Below are 26,521 nucleotides of genomic sequence, written 5' to 3' on the forward strand. Positions count from 1 at the left end.
TTTAGCCCATGGTTAAAGCACCTTTTAATATTTTTTTTTCAAACTTGACACACATTTTACACATGCTAGGCTACTTTAACTAGTCTTAAAAGATAGTTTTCCGCTATTACCAGAGGCGTGCTGTAGGGATATATACTTTCTTATCGCCCCTTTCCCCCTTACAATATACGCCACTGTCGTAATCATTTCAGCAATTTTTTTGATTTTTCGTTACTTTTTAAGTAAATATCATCCTGTGTCAATGCGATAAATTAAGTAGTTTTCAAGCTATTTGCGTTTTAATGTAATGGATTCAATTAGATTATGTATTTTAAACACATATACGCTCGATTTCATAATAATTAAAGTAGACTTTAAATTTTAAGTTAGTACCTTTATCAATGGAATTGTAATACACATTAAACTAAACTTTAGTTAATGTTTATTTTAAGTTGATTATAAAACCGGGCGATAATCTTATTGAATATAGTTTAAAGTAGGGATGGCTGTTTTTGACAAAACACCGGTTTTCAGTTATATCGGTTTTTTTGCTTACGGTTTAACCTGGCGGTTATAACCGGCCAAAAAACCGGTTTTTGGAAAAACCGGTTTTCGGTTTTTTTAATCCAATAGGTTACAAAGTTACATTTACAATACACTTTAGTTTGCGATACTCCATTCGATTCGATATCAATATGATCAAAATTAGTAATACTATCGAAAGAACATGTATTGCTTTTAACACGTTTGTATATTTGTAGAATAGGTACTTTAACCTATTATTTAAGGGTGTAGAATAGGAATTTTAAATCATTTAATACTTCCTGTAAGTATGAGTGTATCGTTTTGAAAACGTAGAGAAATTCTTGGAGATTCGTATTCGTAATCCGTAATTCGATATTCATAGTCAGAGCATTATTTTTGGTAATCAGAAAAAGTCATTCACCCACTTTCAATGTCAACTGTTAAGTGTGAAAAATAGATAATGTTTGCGTCTAATTCAACCAGATCACTTCTTATGTAAATATTATGATTACAAATACCTTTTCAAGGAAATATTATAATAAAACTTAAAAATTGTTTCTGGCTGATGTGAGATTGCACTTTCAGTTTGATTCTGTATTTTATAAAATAAAATAAAATTTGAATTATGGTTTTGTTTGGAATAATTACTTGAGAATAATAATTATGATTGGGATCCAAAATAATACCTAACCTAATCCTAATCACCGTAAAAACCTAATAACCGGTTTTTACTTTAAAAAGAAAAAACCGGTTATAACCGGGACAAAAAAACAACCGGTAAAACCGGTTATTGCGAAGTATAGAAACCGGTTTTAGGTTTAAACCGGTAGGTTCTTCCCATCCCTAATTTAAATTACATAGTATTATGGAATCCGTTATCTTTAAACGCAAATAACTTGAAAACTACTTGCTTTATCGCAATGAGACAAAAAGATGATATTTATGTAAAAAGTAACAAGGAATCAAAAAACATGCTGAAATGATTACTACGACAGTGGCGTATATTGTGAGGGGAAAAAGGGGCGAAAATGAAGTATATATCCCTACAGCACGCCTCTGGTAACAGCGGAAAATTATCTTTTTAAACTACTTAAAGTACCCTAAGGGTTTGCTCACTACGGAGAGCAATGGATTGTATCCTCGCTCCGACCCTTGCTCCCTAGTATTTATATTCGTGAATTCTCGCATTAAAATAATATATTTATTTTACATAGCGATCGAAACTATATTATCGATCGCTATGTAAAATAAATACATTATTTTAAATATGAGAATTCAGGAATATAACGAATATAAATACCAGGGAGCAAGGGTCGGAGCGAGGATACCATCCATTGCTCTCCGTAGTGAGCACAACTTTACATGTTTAAACTGTGTGTCAAATTTGAACCAAAAGTATTAAAAGATACTTGAACAATGGACTAAAATCAGCTTAGAATATGAATTTGTAATAAAACACTCTGTATCTCAGTAAGGAGAAATATTTCATTCAAGTGTTTTGGGTTAAAACTTCGTATTTTGTGCTAAGGTTTCTCCAATTACGATATGGACAATTGTTAATGAAACACCCTGTATAATATGACGAGTAGTACGTTTACATTATTATAAGAGCCTAAAACGCTAACAAGTATACATTTTTCAAGATTTTTGTGCTATTTAATTTTATACCAAACTATAAATTTTTTAATATACTTATCTTATTCTCCTTAAATAACACTGTCCTCCCTTACAACCATTGTAATAACGTGCCTCTGTTATTTCTTTCAAATGGAAACAAGCTTATTTATTAGCTCTGAATTTAAAAAATAATTGTGCAGCACAGAAAGATAAATAACACCAGTACAAGCAGTTGAAAGTGGATAAAGTATATTTCCTATTTACGAATTTCACCGTTAATTTAACCGATACCGGTAACAGAAGCGATTTAAATCCACGGATCGTTGTAGCAGCAGATTTATAATCACAGCCGCACAACTAACCCCAAATTTATAGTACGGAATCCTCTATCAGCAGGCTTTAATGCTATTTACCGTTGACTAAGTCTCCCTCCACTTGTTTTTGAATTAATAAGTGCAATTTTCTTTTAACCATCTATTTTCTATGCAATCTTTTGCATTCTCCAGAACATTTTGATAAAAAAGTCTGTATCTTCCAGAGCCAGGGTATTATTTCTATCTTTTTCTACTTATCCTATTAGTCCATGTGGTGAGACCGCTCCCGTCTGGAAAAAATTTCTGATTCGGTTTCTTTATGGAATCCTATTCAAAAATGTCCCCTTTAAACAAATCTGAAGGGTGCCGAGCGGAATTTTTGGGCAGAAATTGTTTAAAAAATGTTTTTAAACAAATACAAAAGATCACGTTTTTTGTTCCTTAACATATATTTTTAAGTTTTGTGGGGCATTCTAAACAAGAAAGGTATCTTATAAATTTTCTCAAAAATTGATAGTTTTCGAGTTATAGGCGATTTAAAATCTGAAAAATGCGAAAATACGTATTTTCAAGGATTAAAAACTCATATTTAAATTAGTATTTTTGGGGTTGCCAGATACTTATATTGAAGCTTAAACATTCAGCTTCAAGTTTATGAAGAGTGATTGCGTGTAACCTTAATTTAAACCGTTGTTTTTAATTGTTAAATATGCATGTCTATCCGATTTTTTTGCCGGTGCGGCGCGCTCTATTTAAAAAATCTCCAATTTTCCTCTGAAAAATATTTTTTCTAGATTCTTTGGGACATTCTAAATAAAATAAGTTTCTTGAAATTTTTCTCAAAAGGTAACAGTTTTAAAGTTATAAGCAATTTAAAATCCAAAAATACGTTTTTTGGCATTTTTCGGATATTAAATCGCTTATAACTTTAAAACGATTAACTTTTGAGGAAAATGCCAAGAAGCTTATTTTATTTAGAATATCCGAAAGAATCTAGAAAAAATATTCTTCGGAGGAAAATAGGAGATTTTTTAAATAGAGGGCGCCGCACCGGCAAAAAAAATCGGATAAACACGCATATTTAACAATTAAAAAATAACGGTATAAATTAAGGTTAGACGCGATCACTCTTCATAATCTTGAAGCTGAAGGTTTAATCTTCAATTTAAGTATCTGACAACTTCAAAAATATTAATTTATATATATGTTTTTAAGCCTTGAAAATGCGTATTTTCGCATTTTTCAGATTTTAAATCGCCTATAACTCGAAAACTGTCAGTTTTTGTGAAAAATTAAAAGACACCATTCTTATTTAAAATGACCCAAAAAACCTAAAAATATATGTTCCAGAGCGAAAAAACGTGATATTTTGTATTTGTTCTGCTCAAAAATTCCGCCCGGCACCCTTCAGATTTGTTTAAAGGAGACATTTTTGAATAGGAATCCACAAAGAAACCGAATCAGAAATTTTTTCAGACGGGAGTGGTCTCACCACATGGACTATATTAATGTATTCATTGTATCTAACAATAAATCAGTGAAAACTTTTGATTTCAATACTTTCATGAACTTTTATAGTACAGTCATTGAAGCTTTTTAGCTCAGAAATTTTTTACTATAAACCGATTTACATGAAATTTGGAATTAGATTTATCCTATCCTTAACTTCAAAAGTGATATTGACTCCGTTTTTACCCTGGGCGTGGTTGCCACTCCTTTTCAGTGGTGGAATTTTTTTTAAATAACCTCAGATATCGATAGAAGACCTAATTTTAAGTAAAAACTGTTGTATAAAGTTGTTTCAAAAACCCAATACTTTTTAAGTTATTGGCAATTGAAAATTCGGAAATTTCTCACAATTTTCAACAGTTTTTTGCAAATATCTCCAAAATATGCATTTTGCCGATAATATTATAATAAACAAAATTATAGCAGTTAAAAAAATGAACAAATTGGTTTTTTAAAGGCGGTTCTAAGTGCAATATTAAGCGAGATATTGAAGATCAAAACCGTTTTTTATTTTGTGTGAAATTCAATCGATGTATTCAATGCCATCTAGCGGAGAGCGAATAAATTTTATGCATGCTAATGAGAAAGGATTTTATAGTGCTTAAAATAAGCTTTAAAATGAGTACTGTTAAAAGTCTTTTGTAGGTAAAATGAGTGAGCTGTAATGAAAAAAAGAGGAACATCTAAGGTTTTTTTTAAATCAATGGATTTCATAAGTGCCATTTCCACCAAAATTAAAATTAATTGTATTCCATCTAGAATCAACTTTAATATAAAGAGTTTGATGGATTCTAGCAGTTTCGCTACTTTAGAACACATATTTTTTTTTGAAAAAATCACGATTTTAGGAAAAAACAATTTTCGAATTTAAAAAAAAAAACCACCTTCTTTTCATAATATTTCAAAAATAATGAAAGATACGTAAAACAGGGTAAGAATAAAAAAATAGGTTTTTTTGACAAAATTTTGGTTTGTTTGATTTTCCTCTCACACAAAAATTGACGAAGATATGATTGATTAAAAAGCGCGCGGTAGCGCAACCACAGTCCCTCTCGAGCCATTTAGCCCTTCACCGTTTCAAAATAAAAGGTTTTTCACTACATATTATAATGAAAAAAGATGTAGGAATGATTTTGATTCTAGACGGAATACGATTAATTTTAATTTTGGTGGAAATGGCACTTATGAAATCCATTGATTTAAAAAAAAACCATTAGATGTTTCTCTTTTTTTTTTTCATTAGAGCTCACTCATTTTACGTACAAAAGACTTTTAACAGTGCTCATTTTACAGCTTATTTTAAGCGTTATAAAATTCCTTCTCATTAGATTGCATAAAAATTTATTCACTCTCCGCTAGATGGCATTGAATACATCGATTAAATTTCATACAAAATAAAAAACGGCTTTGATCTTCAATATCTTGCTTAATATTGCACTTAGAACACTCTATAAAAAACCAATTTGTTCATTTTTTTACCTGCTACAATTTTGTACATTATAATATTATAGCTAAAATGCACATTTTTGGAGATATTTGCAAAAAGCTGTTGAAAATCGTAAGAAAATTCCGAATTTTCAATTGCCAATAACTTGAAAAGTATTGGGTTTTTGAAAAAACTTTATACACCATTTTTTACTTAAAATTAGGTCTTTTATCGATATTTGAGGCTATTTAAAAAAAATTCCACCACCAAAAAGGGGTGGCAACCACCCCCAGGGTGAAAACGAAGTTCGGGTAAATATGACTATTGAAATTAAGGTTAAGGTAAGCCTAATTCCAAAATCTCATGTAAATCGGTTCATAGTAAAAAATTTCGGAGGTAAAACCCTATTTTACTCTTTAATGACTGCACTATTACACAAGTTCATCCCACTACAGCTGTTTCGGCAGAGTGCCTTTTATTTATTAATTTTACTATGTCTGCATTTTAAAGTCTCTCACTGAATACGTTGAGGAGTGGGGATTTAGCCTTTATTTTGATTAAGAAGAATATTATATTTTGCATTACGAGAATAACTATGATCTAAAAGGTGAAGTGCGTAAGTGTAATATGTTTTTCTATTATTGAAAGCCCTTTTGTGTTCTACAATGCGTTTGTCCAAGGTCCTCCTAGTTTGACCGATGTAAGTTTTTAGAAAGTCACCACATGTCAGTTTGTATACCCCACTCTGTAATTGATTTTTCTTTTCGCTCTTATTGTTCTTAATGTAGTTGCTTAAGTTGTTGTTTTTTATGAAAGCTTGTGTTATTCCTTTCTTTTTCTATGTGTTTGTTTGACGGGCCGTACGATTCCACTGTTTCCGTCTCATAAAGATATACAAGAGCGTTATAGGACTTGTAGTCATCTGGCTTTAGAAACCTTGATTAATTCCCTCAATTTTTTGGTCCCTTACTATTTCTCTCCAATCTCAAGCCTATTTATTACAAGTATTGCGTTATTGCTCCCACCTGTTTCTTTTTGGACATCCTGTTCTTTTTTTCCCAATTTTCCCTTCTGGAGTACTGTTTTACCATTTGGTTCTCTGGCATTCGTATAATGTGATCAATCAATCTAGCTTTTGAGTCCGTATTTTTACCGGAATTATTGGTTTTCCATACATCCCCATTATTTATTTATTTGTTTATCTTCTCGACATAATTTCTACCGATTGGATTTCATCTAAAATTTTTCTGAATACCCTTCATTCTCAGATCTCTACTTTCTCTTCTTCCTGCTGGTCACATAACCCATTCTTCGATTGCATACATCATCGTTGGTATAATTACTTTCTGGTTGACTCACCGTTTAGCTGTCCGGGACACATTTTATCTTCATTAATCTTTTGAATATAACTTTTTCTAAAATCAATGGGAAAATCCCAATAGTTGGCTGTATACCATAGTTTAAAAAAACCTATACAGAAGTAAAAACTTCAAATTGTATTTTGGTATAAAAACGTTTATTTAAAAACTATCTAAAAGTCATCCACATGGATTGCAAAACGTTTTCGTTCTGAACAGAACATCTTCAGTGCATTCCGCAAAGTAGTTGTAACTAGCACACCAATGAAGGTGGTAACTTCATAATATATGGCTTACATTATAACTTTTGATAAAATATTGTGACTACAAGTCGATGTTACAAGATTAAATTATGTATGTGCCTAAAGAGCAACATGCTTCCCTGCTCGAAAAAACTAGGTACTTGCCATTTGAATTAGCACAGACCAACTAATCAGTTGGTCAAGTACCTAGTTTTTTCGAGCAGGGAAGCATGTTGCTCTTTAGGCACATACATAATTTAATCTTGTAACATCGACTTGTGGTCACAATATTTTATCAAAAGTTATAATGTAAGCCATATATTATGAAGTTACCACCTTCATTGGTGTGCTAGTTACAACTACTTTGCGGAATGCACTGAAGATATTCTGTTCAGAACGAAAACGTTTTGTAATCCATGTGGATGACTTTTAGATAGTTTTTAAATAAACAATTTTATACCAAAATACAATTTGAAGTTTTTACTTCTGTATAGGTTTTTTATAACTTTTTCTCATTTTCCCGTGTTCGTCATAGTTACTTCTAATTGTTAAAATTCTGTCAGTTTTTCAAAACATACAGCCTCTGCTCCTTTCATTTTTATATACTTGCTATCATTATTGTTGTTTCCTCCCATTTCGATATATCGCATTTTTTTTAGTTTAGTCGTAGCCAATATCTTTTCGCTTCATTTTCAAATTTCTGGAAAACTTTTTTTATATGTTTTTTCGTTGTCATAAACAAACATTTGGATTTTATTATCTTAAAATCACGTCTGTCATGAGATTTTTATATTTATATAAATTCTCGTATTTTTAGGATCTGTACTTGCTTATGACTGAGCAAAGGAGAGCTTATAGCTATATTACACAGAGAACCTAACTAACTTCTAACTATCAAACTTGCCAAACTCCTGTCAAAGGTTTTTCATGACCAGTTTAACCTATTTTTATTGGCGATAAATAAGATAGAAATAAAGATCTAACGCAACAATTAAATATAAATTTATATTATGGTTCAATATTACTGGATTTAAGGAGTGAGTATCACCGAGTCACAAGCTTCATCTCTTGCGGTATTGCTTGCTTATCCATTAGTTGATACTATAGACAAGCGTGTTTTAGTCAAGTAGAAAATCTATTTAGATTTTACACTACTAAGTTAGCCTTTTTTATTTTTTGGATAGAGTTTGAACCTTTGATCCACTAGATCATTCACAGTGAAATGAATGACTAACTTAAATGAGAATATAAAAAAATTATTTACTTATTCCAAAGTGTTCTACCACTCACAATAAACTTATTTCTCAAGTTTATATCTATCATAGTTTTACTACAACACCTAAACACATTCAATTACCCACAAATAAAAGAAATTTTACTTTTAGGAAAAAGCCTATGATATGTCAAGTTTCTTGGATGATATTGAGAATGTTAAATTTGATGTAAGTTATCACAATGCTTATGAAAGTTAACACCAGAGTAAACCTTGATATTTTTAGGAACAAGCTATCCATAAAATGCAACAAGAACCTACTCCCAAGAAGGTATAAAAGCAATATCACTTAAGTACATATTAAAGTGTCTAAAATTCGAATAATAAAAGTAATTTATTTTATTGAAAGCTATTGTTTAGAGAACATTATTAAGTAGTGTTGAATTATTCGTGGTCTTAATTTCGATAGAATTATCCAAATATGTAGCTGTCATTTTAAGTGCTGCTATCCCTTTATTTTTATTCTTTAACGATTTTTAACTTATGTTTCTTCTGATGTTGCATCGTGTGTATCTATTTACTCTGATATCTTGAAGACAATTCAAGTATTAATTACAATTTCTTACATTTACACTGGAAATTTTTAATTAATTATAAATTCTTTTAACTACTATGTCATACAGCCAAACCCCCTCCCAGCTTAAGCCTGAAAATTCAAGTATTATGTAAGTAAATATGTCTTTCTTTTGGAGGAAATATTGATAATTTTTACAAAACAATGATTACTGTATAGACAAAACGACAGACGGAAATGATTTACGAGTAAATTAAAGACTGCACTCGTCAAGCGTCAAAAGAAGCTCTGGCAAACAAAGATGTATATCAAAGTGACAATCCAGCATTGGGGTCAGAAAAAATAAAAGAATCAGTAAAAGTAAAAAAAGCTCACTAAATGTAGCTAGTTATGGCAGAATCCAAAGATAGACGAATATGTGTAAGATTCGACAGACAAGTTAAGGAGTGGTAGCAAAAAGGAAACATTAAAAATGGGTGGAAAATGTGATGATATAAAGAGATGTCTAACAGAAATAAGATATAAATATACGCAATAAGATATTCACATAACTAGACCACAAAGTAGACTGAGAACTATCTGAGAATAGAGAAAGAATAAGAGGAACCAGACCTACAATTGAGAAAAAGGGTCAGCAATATAAATATTTAGGCTGCATAATATCAACTCAACGAACATCGTTGATGCGAAAATGCGGAAGAATTTTCGACTCAAAAAGTTATTAGTCTGCAGTGGCGTGCTGGCCATATAAATAAATCGGTGCAATCACCGAGAGGCCTCGGCCTCTTGAGGCCGGTCAAATAAGTTTTTTTCGCAAAAAATTTAGATGTAACAAATTTTTTTTTTCATTTAAAATCAAATAATATTAACAAAACAGTTTAAAAATAATCAATTTTTTTTAATCGTAAAAACAGATTAAGTAAATTAATAAGACTTAATGACTGTTACAGATAATATTTATTTTCATACATAGACCACTAACCAAAAATGAGGTGCAACAAGAAATTCAATATTTAAACACTAGAAAAGCTCCTGAGCTAGATAAAATAACACCCAAGATGATAAAGGAACTACCAGATAAAGCAGTCACACTGATAACTCTCATCTTCAATGTCATTCTACGCTCAAACTACTGGCCAAAGCTCTTTATAACCGCTGAAATAAATTAATCCCAAAAACAGGAAAAAGTCTAAACGAGGTTTCATCATACAAGCCAGTAAGCCTACTACCAATCGTATCCAAAATACTTGAAAGACTATTGTTACAAAAAATGAACTCAGACCCCAACACGGATGAATAGATACCCAACCACCAATTTGGCTTTCGAAAAAAACGTTCAACGATACATCAGGTTCATAGAATAGTACACACGATAAATTCTGCAGTGGAAAGCAAACCGTACTGTACGTGCACAGCTGCCTTTCTTGATGTTAGTCAAGCCTTTGACATGGTTTGGTACATAGGCCTGATTTTCAAAATCAAGAAATATCTTCCCATCACCTACCTGAAACTCTTAAAATCCTATCTAAATAGGAGAGAATTCCGAACAAGAGTGAATGAAAGTTATTCCAATAATTTTCCTATAAAATCTGGTATCCCACAATGCAGTGTTCTTGGAGCAAATTTATACCTGCTATACACAGAAGATCTACCCTACAATAATGAAAGCATCACTGGTACGTTTGCAGATGATGCTGTCATCCTTGCAGTCAACGAAAATACAATTATAGCATCTAACATTCAACAGGTACAACTGAATGAAATCGAGACATGGTCAAACAAGTGGAAAACTAAAATTAATGAAACAAAATCAGTCCAATTGACTTTTACCTTGAGAAGAGACCAGTGTCCCCCAGTTTCACTTAATAATATCCAACTTCTTTAATCCTCCGCACCAAATACCTAGGAGTACATCTTGACTCAAAACTCAATTGGAAAGAACATATTTTTAAGTAGGTAGGAAATCGAAAATGACCCTAGAAAATAAAGTCTTTGTCTACAAAGCTGTCATAAAACCTATCCGGACGTACGGAATCTAACTCTAAGGATGTGTACGAGCAAGTCAAATACAGCCATAATTTAAAAAATAATCTAAAATACTGCGAATGATAACTGATGCACCTTGGTGTGTATCAAACCTAACGCTTCATGAAGACTCCCGTTCATACAGGACATGATCACTAAATATAACACTAAGCACCATGAAGGACCGGAATCACACAGTAACCCCCTACTTCAACCTCTATTAGAACATCATGCCGATGGGTATTCAAAATAATCTGGCCAGCTGACGAAAAAACGGTTAAAGTGGTTTTGTCACGTGAGAAGACCTCTCCAAGCCAATAGGAGCCCTTTGCTCTGCAGGCAGCAAATTAGCTTACAGAACCTTATTTGTGTTTTGATTGCTAAAGAGTATGAAAAAAAAATTTTTCACACATAGGTACAAGTATATTTTTATGGTTTTCCAATTTCCTTCAATTCAAACATATACCTATGTACATACACGGGACTTACACGGTCTGCGGGCCATCTAGTACTCAAAGTTTGTCATTAAATATAATCATATATTATGGTACAACAAAAATCAGTCCATAACTTATTGTTACCTTGTGACGCATCATGTCTGGTTAGCTGTTAGCTTAATAGAAATATTTGCATGAAGCACAGAGAACAGGTTGGAGATAACATTAAATTAATAAATTAGTATAGAATATTAAAAATCAATTCAAATTCAAGAAGCTGTTTCAATACGATTAAGTTACAAATAAAAATAAATTCTGATAGTAAAAGGTAAAATAACAATGGGAGGCCGCTTTTCTATAAAATCACCGGGCCGCTTGAAAAGTTCCAGCACGCCACTGTTAGTTTGGACCTGGCTTAAAAAATAAGGTGAAGAACACCATAAATAACTTGAATCAGTGAAATAAAGGCTATTCAGGATAGAGGTGTCTAATAGGAAGAATGAATAGAGAAAGAGAAAAACTTGGCGATTGAATGATGAGATGTTAGCATTCATTGTACATTCGGAATTTTTCTGTTAATATTAATAGTACTCTTCCATTCGTTCAACGTTCTATACAACCACTGTATAGTTAAAAACAAACGCTACCTACATAATATGTGAGTTATAGCATGCATCATTTTCTATCTTCTTTTACACAAAACTTTTATTTTAAAAATACATTTGTAAAATTTATTTCACGTCTGGATTTTCCATCTATATTAGTTTTAATTCTAATTTTTTCTCAATTTCTCTATAACTTTCAAGAAATAAATTTCAGTATATTATGTCTTTAGACAATATTTTTTTAAATAAAGCTTTATGGCTTCTAGGTCAATCCAGAAACCGACAATATTGTATTAGATCTTGATGACCTTATTAAAGGCTACAAGGTAAAAAATACTCTACCTGATAAAAGAATATTAAAGAACTAAATTTGTGCATTTGTAGGATGATCAAACACCAGTAGATCAAAGTACCAAAACAAAACAGGTAACAAATATAACAAATAATAAACGATCTAATGAGAGTAAAACGAACTCACTAAAATAAAATGATTTTTAGACTAAACCGAAACAGAATAATTCTCAGGACAATCTGTTAACAAAGGTACTGGTTAACGTCAAATACAAAAAAATAATACAAAATTAATAATACATTTTTTAGGACAAAAGAACTGTGTCCCATGCTGTACAAGGGGCAAAAAAGGTAACATAGATTTTACCATATTTTTATAACCTCCTAATAAGTGTATATTTATTTTAGAGTGTTAGCGTTAACTCAGATTTTGAGTTAGTTAAAAAGGTAAAAGATATAAGTTGATTGGGTTGAAATATATTCAATGTAAAGATAAGTTGAGAAAATCATATCTGAATTAAAAAGTAAATATTATAATAAAATAAAAATCAGCGATCTCAGGCAAACGCTAGTAAAATTAGAAAATTAGTAAATCAACATTAATATATACAGTGCTAGTCAAAAGTCACTCCCCCCTCGTATCTTTTGAACGATACGATTTTGATACTTATAATAGTGAAAATTAGAGGGAGGAAATAAACGGATGTAAGCTCCTTAGATAGTCATAACAGGTGACGTAATAGTAACATATTATAACGTTACTGGGCAACTTTGACCGATAGTTTTACATAGGACCGATAATTTTTATGTCAAGTGGTATCTCGTTTGACAGGTATTGAAAATACCTATTCAAAAATACTAACTTTGTTTGGATTTAAGTTGATTTTTATGAATAAATTAATAAATATAAAAACTTTTGATAAAAACTTTTGTCAAAAAAGTTTTTGTCAAACTTTTGTCAACGTCAACTTTTTTGACAAATAAACATAGGCAGACGATTAAATCTTTAAATCTTGAATGGGTTGCATGTGAGAGTTCATTTTAAATGAAGTAAAAGTCAGACTTACTCTCAATCTTTATTATAACTTCCGACGACCGGCTTCGCTCTTTAAAATTTGTAGAGCATCTTCAGGTCAAAGGTAACAAGTTACAAAATGCTACAAATAAAAACCAGAATTAGCACATTGTCTGGTTGTAAAAGATGCTAAAGATCCATATGATCAAGCCAATGTTGAATAACATACATAAAAGTAGCGAAATAGCATACCAATGCATATGCAAGCATTCATGGGGGTGGTGGTACAAAACTTCCCTCAAACGCAACAACATGCGCAGAAGTATGCTATATATAATCATGCAATCATAACGTGTCGTACTTACATTCGGATACAAGGTGCTATCAACTCAGTTTTCATTATCATGATGTTTCTTTTAAAGTTATGTTAACGGGATATGGTGGAATAGACGGACGATGCAGCAAAGGTAAACAACAAAAAGTCCCATAGATTTGTTTACCTTTGCTGCATCGTCCGTCTATTCCACCATATCCCGTTAACATAACTTTAAAAGAAACATCATGATAATGAAAACTGAGTTGATAGCACCTTGTATCCGAATGTAAGTACGACACATTATGATTGCATGATTATATATAGCATACTTCTGCGCATGTTGTTGCGTTTGAGGGAAGTTTTGTACCACCACCCCCATGAATGCTTGCATGTGCATTGGTATGCTATTTCGCTACTTTTATGTATGTTATTCAACATTGGCTTGATCATATGGATCTTTAGCATCTTTTACAACCAGACAATGTGCTAATTCCGGTTTTTATTTGTAGCATTTTGTAACTTGTTACCTTTGACCTGAAGATGCTCTACAAATTTTAAAGAGCGAAACCGGTCGTCGGAAGTTATAATAAAGATTGAGAGTAAGTCTGACTTTTACTTCATTTGATTAAATCTTTATTAATTAAATGAAAAAGTACAATTCTATATTTATTTAATTTATTCATTCACTAACAAAATTAGTATTATTGAATTTTCGATACCTTTTAAACGAGATATCACCTGCCATAAGGTCCCGTTTAAAAATTATCGGTCAAAGTGGCTCTGAAATGTCATCTGTCACTATTACGTCACCGGTTATGACTAGTTGAGACATTTACGTCCGTTTATTTCCTCCCTCCTAATTCCACTATTATAAGTATAGCCGTTCAAGAGATACGATGGAGAAGAGGACTTTTGACTAGCACTGTATATATATTTAAAGAACTTCGACCATCCTAATTGAAATATAAAGGACCAGATAATCTGATGACATGCTTTTATTTTCCAACAATATTATACCGAAATATTTGAATAATATATCTACAAAAACATTTGAAAATTTTCACCATACTGCATAATCATGAAATGTGACATCCATTTAAGGTGATACAGTAGCGATCAACAGGTAGCCAAAACGCGTTCCAAGATTGCGGCTGTAATTTTGAATATTTTTCGAGATATTTGGCACACGTATTTGTAATATAATAAAGAATGGCGGTACAGAGCCCAATTTGAAAAATATGTTAATATGTGGAAAATACTCTGTCATTAAATACAATATTAAAAAAACGAGCCTGTACCGCCATTAAGAAGAACAAAAAATACACTTTCTTCAAATAAATTTTTATGCGATGCCTAGATTTTGTGTCATTTTGGAACTACTAATGAAATAAAAAATTTTAGTAGTTCCAAAATGACACAAAATCTAGGCATCGGATAAAAAAGTTTATTTGAAGAAAGTGTATTTTTTTGTTCTTCTTAATGGCGGTAGAGGCTCGTTTTCTTAATATTTTATTTAATTACCGAGTAATTTTCACATATTAATATATTTTTCAAATTCGGCTCTGTACTGCCATTCTTTATTATATTACGAATACGTGTGCCAAATATCTCGAAAAAATATTCAAAATTACAGCCGCAATCTTGGAACGCGTTTTCGCTACCTGTTGATAGCTACTGTTTCCTCTTAAGCAACATTTGGGAAATTTGTGGGCTTTATTTGTACTTGAATATTCATCTGTCCGTCGCCATGATACATTTTAATTTAGCTCCAAAATAATCGTACTGATTATATCAGTGTAATAGCTGAAATAAAAAAATATTTTTCTTTTGTTATGTTTTGGAATATTTGGACTAAAATAAATTGGTCTGGTTTTATTAATCTTCGGAATTTGAATAGTCCATTACAAAGACAATCTGTATTTCATTATTTTATTCTTCCCTTGTGTAATTTTGTCTATATATTATATCTGTTGAACAAAATAAACAGGCACGTGATGTACATCCTAGATGACAGCTCCCAGGATCTGAAATAATTTTTTTTATCTTTTCCAAGAACAAAATCTTACAGGAAAATTAATATCTTTATCTTCAAAATTATGTTATCACATGTACTTTGTACTTATTCTCGAACTCAATAACTGGTATACCACCATTTCTTCAGGATCTAAAAACTACTATCTATCTTTCAATGCTCCATCTGACTTCTTGTTACGTCATGCATAAGAAGCTATTATACTAGCCTATGCAAGTTACAGACAATACAGGGTGTTTCATTAATAATTGTCCATATAGTAACTGGAGAAACCTTAGCACAAAATACGAAGATTTATCCTAAAACACTTAAATAAAATATGGTTCCTTACTGAGTTACAGGGTAGGGTGTTTTATCTAAAAATTTAAAAATTACTTTTGCTTCGTATTTTAAATCTATTCGACGTGTCCCTTTCATACTTGGCAGGAAGTATAAGTACTGTACAAACTACTAAATTGTGTTAAACAAACGTTTCTGGCTATTACCAGAGGCGTACGACGGAAGTGAATGTTTGACCCTTTCAAAATTCTACGTCACTGGCGGAAATGCTATTTTAGTCCAATAGTTGGATTCTCCAATACATTCTATGAAAATAATGTACTCTTTATTCGTAACGATAAGGTCATTAGTTTTCGAGATATTTGAAGTTGAAAATGCACCGGCACAGCTATTTTGGTTAATGTATTGTGCCCCTTCATTTTTAACTTCAAATATCTCGAAAACTAATGATTTTATCGGTAGGAATGATGAATATATTATTTACATAGAAAAATTGCACTAAAATAGTAATTCCGCCAGTGGCGTAGAACATTGGAAAGATTCCCCTGTCGTACGCCTCTGGTAGTAGTCAAAAGGTTTATTTAACATATTTTAGTATGATGTACAGCGCCTACACTTTCCCCCAAGTATGATAAGGATATATGTCGAATAATTTTAAAGTACTGGACACATAGTTAATATGTATGTAATAGGTATATTTGATTTAGAATTTAAAAATATTTTGTGCCCAGTACTTTAAAAGTATCTCAAATATCCTTATCGTATTTTTCAAAAAGTGTAGATACTCTACACCCTACTATTGGATGGTAAATAAACGTATCTAGCTACTACCAGAGGCGTACAGGGAAAAGTGAATGGTTGATCCTTTTCAAATTCGACACCACTGATGGAATTGCTCTTTTAGCGTAACATTTAGATTCTCCAATACTTTCTATGTAAATAATATCGTCCTCATTCGTAACGATACAATCATTATTTTTCGAGATATTTGATGTTAAAAATGAAGGGGCACAATAGCTGTGCCGTTGAATTTTCAACTTCAAATATCTCGAAAACTTTATGGTTACAAGTGAAGAGTACATTATTTTCATAGAAAGTATTGGAGAATCCAAATATTGGACTAAAATAGCAATTACGCCACTGGCGTAGAATTTGGAAAGGGTCAAGGTCAACCATTTACTTTCCCCCATCGTACGCCTCTGGTAATAGCCAGAAACGTTTGTTTAACATAATTTAGTAGTCTGTACAGCACCTATACGTCCTGCCAAGTATGAAAAGGATACGTCGAATAGTTTTAAAATGCTGAGCAAAAATATTTTTTAAATTTTTAGATCAAACACCCTGTAACTCAGTAAGGAATCACATTTTATTTAAGTGTTTTAGGTTAAATCTTCGTATTTTGTGCTAAGGTTTCTCCAGTTACTATATTGACCATTATTAATGAAACATCCTGTATAGATAAATATAATTTCAGCTACAAGTTTTCTTGATGAAAAGTGAAACCGCGAAACACGTTTAGGAGAATGATGGAGCTCTATTAAAAGTGGTGACTTGTGACTGTTTTGGTTATTCTAGTCTTATTTCTATGGATGGAATTTATTGTCAAGTAAAATTTTCATTGCGAATTTTTGAGTAATATCAAGTTTCCAGGATATTTATCTAGTACTTAAGTGTGGATCTTTTCTTCAGTTATTGCAGGTTTTCTACGCTGTGATTTGAATAAACCTTTCATTGTACCAGTTTCGTTAAATGTTCTTTAACAGTAAAGCTTGTTCTGGGATATCTGCTAGGATATAAATTACTAACTCCAATTAAACGAGTTTATTTAATCTTTTTCTTTTTACAAAGTCATGATTCTGTCTGTTTTTTCAATGTGCCTCCAGTAAGTTGTCGTTCCATCGTTTTCGTGGCCTTCCCACTGATCGTATTCCTATTGGAGAACAATCTCTCGTTTTCCTTACTACTATAATTGTTGTCATTATGTTTATGCGGGCATCCTATTCTAGTTTTCTGTTTTACTAAAGAAGTAAAAATCTGCCTTTGTAGATGGTATATAATTTATTTAAAATTTTTCTAAACAATATCCAAGTTGGACTTAAAGTGGGTACATCACTGGCACGATACAATCAAACGTTTTCGGACTAACCAGTCCATCATCAGGTTAAAGTCTAAAATAAGTAAACCACTGTATAAGAATGACAAAGTTAAATTTTGACTGTTAAAAAGTTAGGAAAATTTAAAACATGTAGTTACTTACTCCAGAAACAAAGTAGTTGAAACTAGCTACTGTGGTAGGTCGAATGACCTTACCAGTATAAAAAAGTAGCCATGTCAGCTACATCGAGAGTGACAATAAATTGATGTTACAAGAATAAAGTGTAATTAATCCATAATGGAGTCTTCATCTTGGATTCAAACTAAATGGTCATGTTGAAGACAGTAGAAAACGGACTGATTGAAATTTAACATTGAAAGACTATTGACAAGACCTTCTTGTCAATAGTCTTTCAATGTCAAATTTCAATCAGTCCGTTTCCTACCGACCATTTAGTTTGAAGCCTAGATGAAGACTCCATTATGGTTTAATTACACTTTATTCTTGTAACATCGACTTATTGTCACTCTCGATGTAGCCGAAATGGCTAATTTTTTATACTGGTAAGGTCATTCGACCTACCACAGTAGCTAGTTTCAACTACTTTGGATCTGGAATAAGTAACCACATGTTTTAATTTTTCCTAACTTTTTAACAGTCAAAATTAACTTTGTCATTCTTATACAGTGGTTTACCTATTTTAGACTTTAACCTGATGATGGACTAATTAGTCCGAAAACGTTTATTTGTATCGTACCAGTGATATACCCACTTTAAGTCCAATTTGTATCTTTTTTAGAAAAATTTTAATAAATTATATACCATCTACAAAGGAAGATTTTTACTCCTTTAGTAATTTTTATTATGGTACACAGCCAATGAGAGGGATTCTTTTCTTTTTATAGTTTTCTGTTTCTTACCCAGTTATTAATGTTGTCCACCTTGCTTCTCCGTCATATATCTGTACTTCTAGCTCTGTCCCATAGAGTCGTACCATCGATTTTTCGAAAGGGTTTCATCTCCGCTGTTTCGATCAATATTTTTCTCCTCTCTGTGTCAGGTCGTACTCCTGCCGCGTATGTCATAGCTGTAAAATTGTTTTTACAATAAATAATCATGCTGCCACTTACTTAACAAGTATAAGAAAATATAATAAAATGCTAATACACCAAGATACAACATGGTTATAATCAATCGAATAATGTAATATTACGTCATATCAAAGATCTATTTTTAGGAGTCACTAAATAGGCAACCGTTTGACATGTTTCATTTAAAACCATCCAAGCCACCTGACGACTCCCTATCAGATATGTTCAATTTGAACGGATATCATGATTCATCCCCTTCTTCGGAACCCGTGGAGGAAGAAGTTATGGCGGCGAAACAAGTAAAATCTGTAGAATTTGGTTTATTTCCTGACCCATTACACCTAAAGGTAACTCGAATAGTTTTTTACGAAAAAATGAACATAAAGGATTCACATTTTTAGGATAACGCTGCAAATGCTACAAGTAGTAAGGCCACAGCTACTCCTAAGCCAATACCAGATCCTTTAGGCTTATTGGTAAATTTTTATCGAGTGTTAAATTTCCAAAAATAACGAATTATATTTTAGGATAAATCTAAACAAGTTCAGGAAAACATCGACAAAACGAAACAAGATATACACAACTTTATAACAGATCCATTCGGGCTTAAGGTATATAAATGGTTAACAAACTTAACTGTTTAATAAATAATAATATCGCTTTACGCTTAAATACAATGAAGATATATTGAAATTTTACAATCCATATAGTTGGAACATCTTCTCTAACAAGAATACCAGTGTTTTCTCTTTATCTTCCACATGTAAATAGGTAGATTCCATGAGGTCGCTGTTGGTCTATTCCAGTGCGACATTTTCAGATCTATTGTGGTCCTCTAGCCCCAAAAATTTCTAATAACTTCGAGACTGAAGGTTTCATGTAGCTCTTTGCCGGTGTATTTTCTTCGCCTAGTGCAAATAACCGCACATTTGCCAGACTGTCACACTGAAATATAATGTGATCTGCTGGATTTTCTTCTAGATGACAAAATTTGCATAGGTCATCATCTGCCAACCCCGTCAGTTTTAACTGCCCATTCAGCTTGCAGTGTACTATTATCAAACCTCCTATTAATTTGACTCGTTTCCTGTCTTTGCTTATTAGGTCTGCCATAAATTTTGGCGAATGTTCAGTTATGGCCTATTCCACCTGTCTTTATCCTGGCGAATTCTTCCACCAATCCAGAGACCATCTACATGTAAGACATTACTAGTATCTTAAACTGGGTTGTGCGATCTTTATGGTAAAGCCAGCAACTTTGTTCGTCTTCTTTTTCTTCTTCTTCTTTTTTTTTCTCTAAACATGACTCTCTCTGTTTTCCATCGTTTTCGTGATCATCCCACTGATCGTCTTTCTGTTGGGGAACCGTCTCTCTCTGTCTTTACTACTTTTTTTTTTATTCAGTTTATATCATCGTTCCATTCTACATTTCTATATATTGTCCAGCCCTTTTCAAATTAATGATTATTTTTTTAAATTTTTATATATTTTTCTGATAATTTAAAGTAACCATTTTTGTTAGTCCCCTTTATGTTTATTCAGACAGCAAATTCATAACTCGCGTAAACGTAATATAGTACAAAATACATATTATAGGAAAAAGCTAGGCAAAAGGAAGAACAAGCTTCAAAAGACTCTAAAGTAGAACCTACGAATCCAATAATAAATATTCCATCTCTACCAGATCCCCTAAACTTACAGGTAAAATCAAGTTGATATTATTATTACAAAAATAATAAGTTATGATTTTATAGGAAAAAACTAAACAAATAATCGATTCTCTTAAAAATGCCGCTGATGATGCTAACGCAGCATTTGATAGCATATCCAGCAAGCTTCCAGATCCCTTAAAACTAAAGGTAAAATTTTGCAAGAATGTAATACCAGTTTTCATTAAATATAAGCATATTCTAGGAAAAGTCAGATACGTTAGCAGATGCTGTAAAAAATACTATCGAAACTTCTGAAAAAGCTCTTACGGATATTAAAACTCTTCTACCAGATCCGGTAAAAATACAGGTAATTCCGGGAAAACCCAGAAATGCGAGCTCCTTTTGGTGTTTTTATTAAATGTTCATATACACGTAATAATTAGGAGAATTAGCGTCTATATTCCATATAGATTATGCCATTACCAAAAATGATACCCATACTATATTCAATAAGGTTGTTCAGCTTACTTCCTGTTTGCAGACCTACCATGGCTTTGACTGTTTGCTTATTAGGTCTGCCGTAAATTTTGGTGACATGTCATCCTGACTAGTACCACCATTTCAAAGATTTGTGAGCTACTGTAATCTTGCTATGGTTTCCTAGTTTATTTGGGGCGCCCTGCAGTATTTTTCCTCCAACGATTTGGTCTTCCCTTCTTTGGTTCGGAAAGTTTACTTTACTGCTCCGCAAGAGTGACATTTCTAGTTGCTGTAGCCCTCTTCGTGATTCAGAATCCATTAAGAAGGCCCATAAAACTCCTTTGTCTGAAGATTTGCTAATTTAGTTTGTCCATAGATCTCTTCATCCTATGGTGACTTATCCTTAGTCTATTAAAGGTCCTTTTGGACTCGAGACTTTCTCCATCTTCGTCCTGTAAAAAAGCAGTGCATGAGTGCGGCTTGGATATGGCTTCCCCTTCAAAGCTTGAGAGATGCACTCTCCCAAGGCCTTAAAATTGAGATCACCTATTTTAGCCACCTCGAACTTGTGTCATCCGCACAGTAAGTTCTTGGTTATCTGTTCTGTAAGTACTCTTCAAAAAGTAAACCTGAGCTTCTGCTTCCGTAATGCCTTTTTAAGCCACCAAGTTGGCCTTTTTACTGCCTTAAGCTTATCCACATCCTTCTTGGCTTCTGGGAATCCTGTTAGTGACTGCCGAAACCTTAACAAAAGCGATTGGGGTGTAGATTTACCCTCATAGTCTGACCCGTAGAGTAATGGAGAGCTCAGTCTCACGGAGTGAGTACTTTCAGACCAGCACTAAAGTTCAAAAAATAATTATTAACGTAGGTACAGAAAACCCAATATCTGGATGTTTTCATCTTCTTCTTTAAGTACCGTGCCCAAAGTTTTAGGCGTGGGTAGCTTCCAAAACAATTTGCCGATATCGTTCTCGACCTTGTGCGGCATGTAACAATTGATCTGCTGATAAGCCAGTCCATTGACGAAGGTTTCGGAGCCATGAATATTTCTTTCGACCAATTCCTCTTTTTCCGTCGATCTTTCCATTGAGTATTAACTGCAGCATCCTGTATCTGCTACCTCTCATTATATGCCCCAGATATTCAAGTTTTCTCTTTTTTATCATCTTCATTAAGTCACCTTCGCCTTGACCTACTCTGTTTAAGACTTCTCTGTTAGAAATGCGTTGAACCCAAGATATTCTGAGCATTCTACGATACGACCACATCTCAAAGACTTCTAATTTGTTCATCATGTTAACCATTTTTCATAGTATCCTATAGTATCCTATTAATTGAGTTATTATAGTCACTTTCAAAAATACTTGAATTTTAATAAAACTAAAGGGGCTCGTACCTTATAGCACACATTTTTAAGTGAGTAGTTTTAGGAACAAACTAAAGATATATCAGCTGCAATGTCTGAGGCAGCTGAAAATTTTAACAAAGCCATAGACAATATCCAAAACGCCATACCTAATCCTACACAACTGCAGGTAAATATGTTATCCAAAAAGTAAGGAAAACTATCTTCAAAGCTAATTTGTAGGAAAAATCAAACGAAATAAAAGCTGCATTGGAAAAGACAGCAGAAGAGTCTTTAAAAGCGATTGAAAATATTGAAAGCTTTATTCCGAATCCGGCAAAGTTTCATGAAAAGTCACAAGTTATTTCAGATGCACTAAAAAATGCAGAAAAGGCTTCAATAGAATCATTTGAAAACATTTCAAAAGTATTACCAGATCCTACAAAATTGACTGTAAGTACAGCAACGGTTTACTAGGTTGTAGAAACTTTATTTTGTTTTCTTCGTAGGATAAATCTAAAGCAATTTCGGAAGCTATTGATTCTGCTTCACAAAACTCTATAAAAGCTCTAGATGATATTACTAGTAGTATCCCAGATCCTTTACATCTACAGGTAAAATAATAAACCCATTTGTATGAAGGAATTTTTTCTTTAATTTGGCGTAATTTTAGGAAAAGTCAAAACAGATTTCTGATTCTATAAAGAGTGTAGCAGAAAACTCTCAAAAAGCGCTAGAAACCATACACGCAGCACTTCCAGATCCTTTAAAGTTGCAGGTATTGTTATAACTAAAAAAATAAAAATATGCGGTAATAACTTAAGTTAAAAATTACAGGAAAAATCGAGTGAAATTGCTGCGACAATTAAAAATGCCACCGAAGCATCGCATAAAATGCTTGATGAGATTCAGGGTAACATTTCTGAGTCCTTTAAATTAGAGGTAACTGAAATCTAGAAATATTGTCAAAATATATGCATATTAATAAAATTATATGAAAATATTTAATTACTAGGAATGTGCCAATTATTGTTTATCTAAAACAAAATAAAATTTATTTTTATGGGTTTTCCTGAAAAATGGTTAATTATGAACAGTTAAATTTAATACAAATAAAACTGCGAGTGTATTCTTAATTTTACAGTACAATAAAAGCTCTCGTTCTCTTGTAACTATACTAAGTTCATTGCTAAGATAAGCTCAACGTCACAATTTCAGACACATGATCTTGCCTGTATCTACATATGGACTGGAGACCATGGCCTTTACAAAGAAAAGCTTAGAGCAGCTCAGTATAACCCAAAGAGCGATGGAGAGGGCCATGATAGGGATAAGTTTGAGAGACAGAATTCGAAATATCGACATTCGTGAAAGAACAAAGATTACTGATGTCACAGAACGTATAGCAAGGCTCAAGTGGCAATGGGTCGGACATGTTGCCCGAGATAATCCCGAAAAATGGACACAGAGACTAACAAACTGGAGACCAAGAGAGAACAGGTGAGGAGAAGGCAGACCGCAGAAGAGGTGGGCAGATGATATCAAACCAGTCGCGGGCATAGAGTGGATGAGAAATGCCAAGAGTAGAAATCGATGGAAGCAAATGGAAGAGGCCTATGTCCAGCAGTGGACGAACACAGGCAGAAGAAGAAGATCGGTAGAGGTGTCGTGTTATCGCAGCTTGTCATTGGTTAGAAATTAGTGTCTAACGTCCAACCAATGATAAGCTGAGACGATACGACACACCCAAGCTTACCTTGGGAATGAACGTAGTATAGAAGAAATGCTTTTTTTCCTTTGGAGTTGTATGACTACGAGCCCTTCAAGGCTCATTCGAAAAGATACTAAACTAATTTAATATTTTTCTTCTTCTTTATTATTATTATTCTTTCCCTGTATTCGTTATTCAATGGTCCTTACTGATTATTTTTTCCTTGAAATTCATTTTTGACATAAATAAACATTGATATTGATTTGGATCTCAAATCGTTTAGGTCGGTTTCTCTACAATCTACAATTCTTCTCTACAATCCTAATTTATTTTTTACCAAATTTATACAAATATTTACTAAATAGCAGTTATCAATGAAAGTTAATTAAGAAAAAGTTTTAGTTTGTCTCCTTCAACTCGTTGTTCCCCTTTCTTTTTATCTGCCCAAAATTTAGTTTTGTACATCATAGCTGGTTTTATGGTTGTTTTGTAGAATTTTTGCTTCGGATTCATTGGAATTTTTTACACAACCCATCACTCACTTTCTTCTATTGCATCCATCCAATCATATTTCTACTATATATCTATTTATGTTTTCGTTACTCTATAATACGGATCCTACGTAGGCCTACTAGTTTTCGCAATCATTTTTCTATCAAAAGTTTTTTCACTTTCATATTATTTGTAGTAACTCCATCTTTAAATGACTCTTTTAATTTCAAATACTCTGTTTTTGTCCTACTACATTTTGAACCTTTTTCCTCAAGCGATTATCACCACTGTTCCAGTTTTCGTGATAAGTTGCTTTCACTATTTCCTACTAAGCCAAGCCGCACACCAAAGAAACATGAAACGAAAAACATTAAACATGAAACGAAAAACATATTTCATGAAACTAAAACACTGCTAAACAAATCTCAAAGTCCGCCTACCAATGAAACGAGTGTGAGTCATCCTCATGACACATTTTTATTTTCGGAGAGTTTCATAAATTGCTAGACGTATATTTGTTTTGCACTGTTTTATTTTCATGAAACGTAAATTACGTTTCATGGAAATAAACGACTGCTAGACAAATATACGTCCGGCCATTTATGAAACTCTCCGAAAATAAAAATGTGTCATGAGCATGAATCACACTCGTTTCATTGGTAGGCGGACTTTGAGATTTGTTTAGCAGTGTTTTCTTTTCATGAAACATGTTTTTCGTTTCATGTTTTATGTTTTTAGTTTCATGCTTCTTTGGTGTGCGGCTTGCCTTACAGTACACCATCATTAATCACCAGGGAATGATACCCTGTAGTTTCGCTGTTTTCTGATCCAAAATTAATAAGAATAAATAAGTATGAAACACAGAGATTTGATGCAATCCAACTTTCACATAAAATGTATTAGCCCCTTCCACACCTATCTTAATAGTACTTGTTCCACCCTCATACATGTCTCTTATCTTCAGAGATTCACCGTCGACTCCTCTCTTATTGAGTACCCACCACAGAATATCTCAATGATTTCTATTACATGTTTCTTTATTTCTGTATTTTTCCACCAACTGTACAATGAAAATTTGTATTTTGTTTAATCTTTTGTGGAGAATAAATTTTTTATTTATCATTAAAGCTAATAAACTGGATAAAATACTGAAAACTTAGATTTTTAATTTTTAAGAATATAACTTAACCTAGTAACTCTATATTTTTAACTAATTTTACTTCTCGTGCTAGAAAGTGAAATGCCCTAATGGCACTTCGGATTGTTAATCATTATATTGTAGGAAAAATCTAGCAATATAGTAAGCAGTATAAAAAAAGTTGCTGAGAACTCTGATAAAGCTTTAGAATCCATCACAGTGTCTCTACCCGATCCTTTAAAAATACAGGTATTTATAAAACTAAAAAGCCTTGCGGGAAAACTACAAAATATAGCCTTTTAGGAAGCATCCAACAAAATAGCAACAACACTCGGTGATATCTCCAAAAGCATTCCTGACCCATTGGAGTTTCAGGAAAAATCGAAGAAAATACTTGAAGGGATAAAAACTTTAGCAGAAAGTTCTACTAAAAGCTTGGAAGAGATAACTGGCTCAATACCGGATCCAGCAGAGATAAAGGTAATACAAACATATAGAAGAAGCAGGAATTGTCTAAAATAAAGCTTTTATTAGGATAAGTGTACTAAAGTAACCGCTGCTCTTAAAACTGTAGCTGACACTTCTACCAAAGCATTTGACGATATCAATAAAGCTGTAGTTGATCCAGCTCAACTACAGACTGCAGCTTCTAAGATCACGGATGATTTGAAGGTTTCCTCTGATGCTACAGTTAAGGCACTTTTAGCCATCAATAATATGGTGCCAGATCCTCGCAAATTTCAGGTAAACAACATTT

The 26,521-nt window shown here is 32.6% G+C and overlaps 1 protein-coding gene across 7 annotated transcripts in view; it reads left to right on the plus strand.

Annotated features, from left to right (window-relative positions):
• LOC114327866 (uncharacterized) overlaps positions 1-26,521 on the plus strand; it is an 88,663-nt gene that overhangs the window by 43,820 nt on the left and 18,322 nt on the right. For 6 of the 7 annotated variants that reach the window (XR_007698212.1, XM_028276578.2, XM_050651322.1 and 3 more), the window contains 21 exons: positions 8,356-8,412; positions 8,470-8,514; positions 12,091-12,150; positions 12,209-12,250; positions 12,323-12,367; positions 12,425-12,466; positions 12,524-12,562; positions 19,090-19,290; positions 19,345-19,419; positions 19,471-19,554; positions 20,540-20,644; positions 20,698-20,802; positions 20,858-20,962; positions 22,509-22,613; positions 22,667-22,876; positions 22,933-23,037; positions 23,097-23,201; positions 23,261-23,365; positions 25,909-26,013; positions 26,068-26,244; positions 26,299-26,508. Coding sequence is in view for 6 of the 7 variants with exons in the window: in XM_028276578.2 (XP_028132379.2) it covers positions 8,356-8,412; positions 8,470-8,514; positions 12,091-12,150; positions 12,209-12,250; positions 12,323-12,367; positions 12,425-12,466; positions 12,524-12,562; positions 19,090-19,290; positions 19,345-19,419; positions 19,471-19,554; positions 20,540-20,644; positions 20,698-20,802; positions 20,858-20,962; positions 22,509-22,613; positions 22,667-22,876; positions 22,933-23,037; positions 23,097-23,201; positions 23,261-23,365; positions 25,909-26,013; positions 26,068-26,244; positions 26,299-26,508 (2,127 nt within the window). In the remaining variant the exon portion in view is untranslated. The remainder of the gene's footprint in view (positions 1-8,355; positions 8,413-8,469; positions 8,515-12,090; positions 12,151-12,208; positions 12,251-12,322; positions 12,368-12,424; positions 12,467-12,523; positions 12,563-19,089; positions 19,291-19,344; positions 19,420-19,470; positions 19,555-20,539; positions 20,645-20,697; positions 20,803-20,857; positions 20,963-22,508; positions 22,614-22,666; positions 22,877-22,932; positions 23,038-23,096; positions 23,202-23,260; positions 23,366-25,908; positions 26,014-26,067; positions 26,245-26,298; positions 26,509-26,521) is intronic. The other variant, XM_050651319.1, reaches the window with a different exon arrangement.

Source organism: Diabrotica virgifera, chromosome 5 (genome assembly GCF_917563875.1).
Source record: "Diabrotica virgifera virgifera chromosome 5, PGI_DIABVI_V3a".
Taxonomy (NCBI): Eukaryota; Metazoa; Arthropoda; class Insecta; order Coleoptera; family Chrysomelidae; genus Diabrotica; species Diabrotica virgifera.